This window comes from Dreissena polymorpha, chromosome 9 (assembly GCF_020536995.1).
Source record: "Dreissena polymorpha isolate Duluth1 chromosome 9, UMN_Dpol_1.0, whole genome shotgun sequence".
Classification (NCBI taxonomy): domain Eukaryota; kingdom Metazoa; phylum Mollusca; class Bivalvia; order Myida; family Dreissenidae; genus Dreissena; species Dreissena polymorpha.
In genome coordinates, this window is record NC_068363.1 from 102,930,386 (window position 1) to 102,936,627 (window position 6,242).

The following is a 6,242-nucleotide window of genomic DNA, read 5'->3' on the forward strand; positions in this document are numbered from 1 at the left end:
ATTCCAGAAGAATCTTAAGTTAAATTTTATTCTTATCCTTAAATTGGGAAATTTTCTTAAGTGGTTCATTTCATAATGTAATAGATTGGCATCAAGATATACATTTTAATAACATCATTGTGCCAATGTTATTTTAGGAATACCAAAAACATGGGTTTCCTTATTTAGTAAAGAAATACAAAACATTGTAATTTTGAACTTAAGTGAAATAATTTAAGAAATGACTTAAGATGTTTCTGGAATACCACCCCTGGTATATACAAGTATGTCTACTAATTGCGTAAATAGTATCATAATAATTAACTAAACAATTCAGAGTAGTCAAGTATTCACATCTGGATCTTATTTTAAAAAGTATCCACACAAATTCGGAACTGAAGTAACGAATAGTTGAAAAGATACATTAAATATGTTAATTGAATGTGGTCCCTGATTTTAACTGCTTCGAGTAAGCTGCTCACATAGCGGTACTGGATCTTCAACTAACACAAATAAGAACGCACGGTGCACAAGCTCTGCGTTTGATAACATTTTAGAACATTGTTTATCACATAATTTCAAGAATACATATTGCAAAATATGACAGAATTACTGGCCTGTATAGCAGTTTCTAAAGAAGCAGTACAATAAAAAGGCACTATTCCAAATAGGAACATGTACACTCTAGGAGTCCAGAACATCTAGTGGAATGGATGGCGAATTTCGTTTAAACTAATATCATTCGATAAAAAACAATGTAATTATGTATACATGTACTCGATATATTAAAACGGATCAAGGATCAAACGCAAATATGAGGATATGAAAACAATGATGTCGGAACAAAGATTTCGCAAAGAAGAAACTCTTTCAACGATAAATTCCATAAAAGTGGAAAGGTTGTCCTTGATTAGCCTGTGTAAATTGCAGTGTCTAAAATGTTACGCACATGCATTTTGTCCAGCTTTTACAAAATGCGACGCATATATACATGGCTGAGTTGTGTGAACCCTTTGAGGTTGCATACATCATTATTTATGTGAAATCACTCGCATACATGTTCAGCGAATTAAAGGTGTACAATCACACGATAGCTGTACGATATGAGATAAAGAGAAGATCATTGACACTAAACTGAATGTAAAAATTTACAAAATAAATATGACTCCAATAAGAATATACCTCAGTATGCATTATATACAATCGTATGCGTATTTTGCTTTAATACAAATGTGTACACACACAAAATGTTTAAAAACAAAGATAAACTTTATAGACTTGATGCATATACATCAACACTGATGATAACTAATACGTTGATAAATAATATCGTCCAATCACAGATCTGCAGTCAAAAAAGTGTTTACCGGTTTGTGTCATATAACATCATACAAATTCTTATTGAGATCGCTAAATGCGAGAGTTTTCTTAACAAACTCACTAGAACTTTGGTTAACATCGCTATGCGCGGGACATCTAGTATCACAAGCACTCTAATTCTGTTTTGCAGTGTCCTCGTGGTGGCTTTATTCAAAGCGGTTAGTATTTCAATCGGTATTCTATCCGGGTCCCGTACTCATCAACCCATTATTAGAGTTGAGATCACAGAATTTAAATGGAATCAAGAACAAAGTCCTGGGTTTTAATATATACAGGCTACCACGGGTGATTATGTCCTGAACAAAATGTTCTACATGAGGAATGATGTAAAGCTAGGAGGCAATGCAGAGTTTTAATAAATATATAAGCAAATCTCTTATATTGCTGTTATGTTCTGTTCAATTAGAAAAATATTTTTTATTCTTGCACTTAAGTTTAAGCTTTTGTTGGTGGGTACGGGCCCCGACCACTAGACTGTCTGCTGGCGATGAGGAGAGCCAGGAAGTTACAGACAGCACAAAGGATCGCCTCGCCCGTCAGGACATACACGAAGGAGACAAACGTAAACCGCTCCATGAGGTATCCGATCACCGACGGATTGCCGGCGATACCGACGCCTGTGGCGATAAGAAACAAGGACGACACCTTTCCGGTGACCGGGCACACGTTTTCGGCGGTCCACGAGAATACCGCGGGAATAATCTGCACCATGAAGAAACCGGAAGCGGGCATTGAGAACCAGATGAGCGCGTGGATGCGGAAGACGCTGCCGAGACTCGCTAGCCCAAACGTTAGGATCCAACCCACGTGCATGACGGCGAGCAGGCGACCGGAACCGATGACCCTGACTAGAAGGATGCCAGTAAGGCCGCCGATACAGCTGGCCAGCCAGTAGAGCGACAACAGTGCCACCGATTGGGTGTTGCTCCACTGCAAATACTCGAGACAAAATGTGATCACGAAGTCTCCAAAACTGTCCTCAACCGCGTTGTAGAGAATGTTGATTGCGGCTAAGCAAACTAAGAGTAAACATTTGTTACGATGGTCCGGTCGTTTTAAGGTCACATCTCTTGACTCGGTGTGTGTCAATGAATCATCGGTCAAACTTTCTTGATCGCCGCTGACAGTGATCTCACAACGCCGCGGTTTACTTTTCGACGAGAATCGTCCGCTGACTATCATGGCAAGATACGGAAATGACGACATAAAAGCTAGAACACCGGTGACTATAAATGCATAATGGATTTGAGACGTTCTTTCAAAAAGCATCGACGATTCCTGACTGAACTGTGATATATTCATAGCTTCAGATTCAAAACGAGAATACAGCCTCTGACTAATGTTGGAATAATTATTTGAAGTTAACTGGGAATTCGTCAATGAAACAACTCTTGTGTGATCGTCGATTCCTTTTTCATCCCCATTCAGGTGTCCACCGGTGTGTTTCTCGTTTTCAGATGACATAAAGGGCCGGGTGACAAATGGGGCTACGATGCCCCCGACCGTGTAGGAGAGATATAGTGCCTGCATGTAGGGACCCGAGTCGCTCTCCCATATAGACGACACAATAGTGTTGGCGCCTGAAATGGTAAGAACAACAGTCTGCGTAGTCCTTCAGCCTTATAAACTATTGAGCCTGGGTTTGGAAAAAACTGAGATGAATGCATGTGCGTTACACCAGCCTGATTTTATGTGCGTAACAGCCCAGAAAGTGTTTTCCCGAATTAGCACGTGCTGCACACATTAATTTGGTACGACACTGTACACACATGCGTTAAGCCTGCTTTTCCACGGAGAGGCTCACTTATAGTTTACTTGCTGACTGGTAGGCCAGTTTACTGCTAGGAGGTCTTACGTGGTACCGGTATGTACGAAATCTTGAATGTTTCGTATTGGAGCATGCTAATCTAATTATCAATTGTGGTTTACTAGTATTTCGAGCAAAAGGATACCACCCATACACAAGCAGTTTTAATGTTCAACACAACGCCGATCTCTTTTCATGGGCAAATAGATTAAGACTACTAGAGCGACGAATCAATTAATTTACACCGAATATTGGGAAATAATATTCAAGATCATTCACCAGTGTCTAAAGCGCCACAAAACAAGCCCGATGCCACGCGTAGTGCTAGCATCCCAGTCAGTGACGTCATATATGGAGTCATAAGCGTGCAGACGCCGGCGCCGACCGTTGTGGCGAGAGTAAGCCACAGACGACTGCAGCGGTCGTAGAGGAGGCCTGACAGAAAGGAGCCGATGATGAAGCCAGGGACCAGCATGTGAAAATCCAGGAAGAGGCTTCCAGGTCGGCCTTTATGAGCGTCTGGAGGTCCGGAAGAGCGGGTCCCACCTGCAGCGTTAGCCAACCCTGTAGACAGAACGGCAAAAGTGGTAAGTCCACAGTCGAAGAATGGAGCAGTGGCGAGTTCCCCGGGGGTAGTCCGCTCAGGCTACCCAGGGACGACAATTTCCGCTTTTATAACATTTTCCGTTTAAAGGAAATCTCTCGTTTGCGAAAATCCAGTTTACTAGAATGCAGAAACTGTCGTCCCAGATTATCCTGTGTGGAACACGCTTTACGCACATGCATTAAGTCCCATTTTCCAAGAACGAAGCTTTAATATAAATAACGATATAATGTTTATATAACACTTGCCATGAACTTACATCTATGATAAGAACATTCAATTCAGTCTATTACTTTGCTTTTGTCCCCTACCGGTGAAACCGGAGGGGAATTATGGTTTGCGCTCTGTGAGTCTGTCAGTCCGTCAGTCTGTATGTCACACTTTTTCTGGATCCTTCGATAACTTTAAAGGGGCCTTTTCACAGATTTTGGCGTTTTTTAAACTTATTCATTAAATGCTTTATATTGATAAATGTAAACATTGGATCGTAAAAGCTCCAGTAAAAATTCAAGAATAAAATTTAAAAAAGGGAAAGAACATTGCCCGGAGCAGGTTTCGAACCAGTGACCCCTGGAGTCCTGAAGTAAAAACGCTTTATCCTTCTGAGCTATTCCACCGAGAACACATGCTAAATGTATTTTATACGTTATATAAGCAATCTTCGTAGTTTCACAAAATTTAACGACAAAAACAGAACTCTCCAAATTATTCAATCGTTTCGCGTTGCAACGCTTTATAATTTTTAGGTTTTAAAATCGTCAAAAGATGCATATAATGGCTATATTAGAGCATGGTAAATGTTCAGTATTACTGTTTCCTCACAAACATCATAACCAAAACGCAAATTTGCGAATCTGAAACAACTTTTTTCAATTTTGTCAATTTACCAAAGCGTGAAAAGATCCCTTTAAATGTTCTTCATATTTTTCATGAAACTTGAACCATGGATAGATGGCAATATCGAGAGTATGCACGTCATTTCATTTTGTTCCTACGTCAAAAATTCTGGTTGCTATGGCAACAAATAGAAAAAATCTGACACTGGTGGAGTTTTCACCGGTAGGGGACCATATTGCTTGACAATAGTCTTGTTATATTTAACATGCTTTTCTTGAAGAAACATATAGGTAATAAATTTTAATCTGTTGGTAATTAACATTAAGTAATAACTTAAATTTGTCTTAAGTTCTTTGATAAGACGGGTCCCTGATACAAGCAATGTACACTGTGATGGCGGAATATATAGCCCGTCATTTCATTACATACCAATGTTATCGTTGCAAGCTTAACCATTGCTTTGCTCGAACCGTCCTTGCTTTACACTCAAAATTCCATTGTACATAATTATTAAACTAAAGCGTAAATAAACGTGTTGATTGCTATATATACTGATGTTTTATTATGAATATGCGTCATTGTTACATAAAAGCGAATCGTTGGCACACATTAATATAAATGTATAAATGTGATGGTTATTGCCAACATATCTGCGGAAAGCTAGAACTGTTATGTCTGCCCCCCACCCCCCAAGAATGTGATATATACTTATATTTAGGAGCGGCCAAAGTTTATAGTTAGGGTAACTTAAAAAAAATGACATATTCAAAACCCTGCAAATAGATGCATTTGTGTGTATGGGGTGTAAATATCGTTAAGTTATGAGTTAAACAAATGCCGTTCGTACAGAAAACGCGCGAAGTTTCCGTTGTAAAAATGCCAATAAGCCATACACAGTAGTTTCGTTACTCTGCAATATCGTTTATGAGTTGGAATAAATTACAGAATAAGATATCAGGTAATAAGATTCGTATTTTTATGCCCCCGGTAGGATGGCATATAGCAGTTGAACTGTCCGTCAGTCTGTCCGTCTGTCTGTCCGTCCGTCCGAAAACTTTAACATAGGCCATAACTTTTGCAATATTGAAGATGCAACTCGATATGTGGCATGCATGTGTATCTCGTGAAGCTGTAATCTTAAGTGGTGAAATGTCAAGGTCATCCTTCAAGGTCAAAAGTAAAAAAGTACAAATCAAGGGAAATAATTAGCTTTAAAAGGGAGATTTTCTAAACCTGCCAAATGATATATTGAAATTTTATTTCAAAGCGGTTGCAATATGGGGCATTGTGTTTCTGACAAAACATCTCTTGTTAAAATGTTATTTTTGGGATAATATAATATCAGAGTTAAAAAAAAAAAATCAGAATTAGATTCGTACGCAAAAAAACTCATGTATTATTTCCTGGCAGAAAAAAAAACGTACAACAATTTTTTAAAGGAAAATGCAAAAGGATATGTTACATTTCTACAATCCATTAGTTGTAAGAACACAACTTTAATGGAAACAGAATGTTTTGGTGTGTGAGATGTTATGCAGTTAAACTGGAATGTTTGAACTAGAGATTGGGCGTGCGCCGCTTCGGTCGCAGTCTAGATCCGCGTATGACACATGCATATGTGTGGAGAACGCAATA

The 6,242-nt window shown here is 39.0% G+C and overlaps 1 protein-coding gene across 1 annotated transcript; it reads right to left on the bottom strand.

The window, feature by feature from the left end:
- Positions 1-383: 383 nt before the first annotated feature.
- LOC127845510 (sodium-dependent glucose transporter 1C-like) lies at positions 384-3,725 on the bottom strand. The gene is made up of 2 exons (XM_052376493.1): positions 3,446-3,725; positions 384-2,939 (listed from the first exon to the last, which is right to left on the bottom strand). The coding sequence occupies exons 1-2, from the start codon at positions 3,639-3,641 to the stop codon at positions 1,795-1,797; spliced, it is 1,341 nt and encodes a 446-aa protein (XP_052232453.1). The 5' UTR covers positions 3,642-3,725; the 3' UTR covers positions 384-1,794.
- Between the last annotated feature and the right edge of the window lie 2,517 nt (positions 3,726-6,242).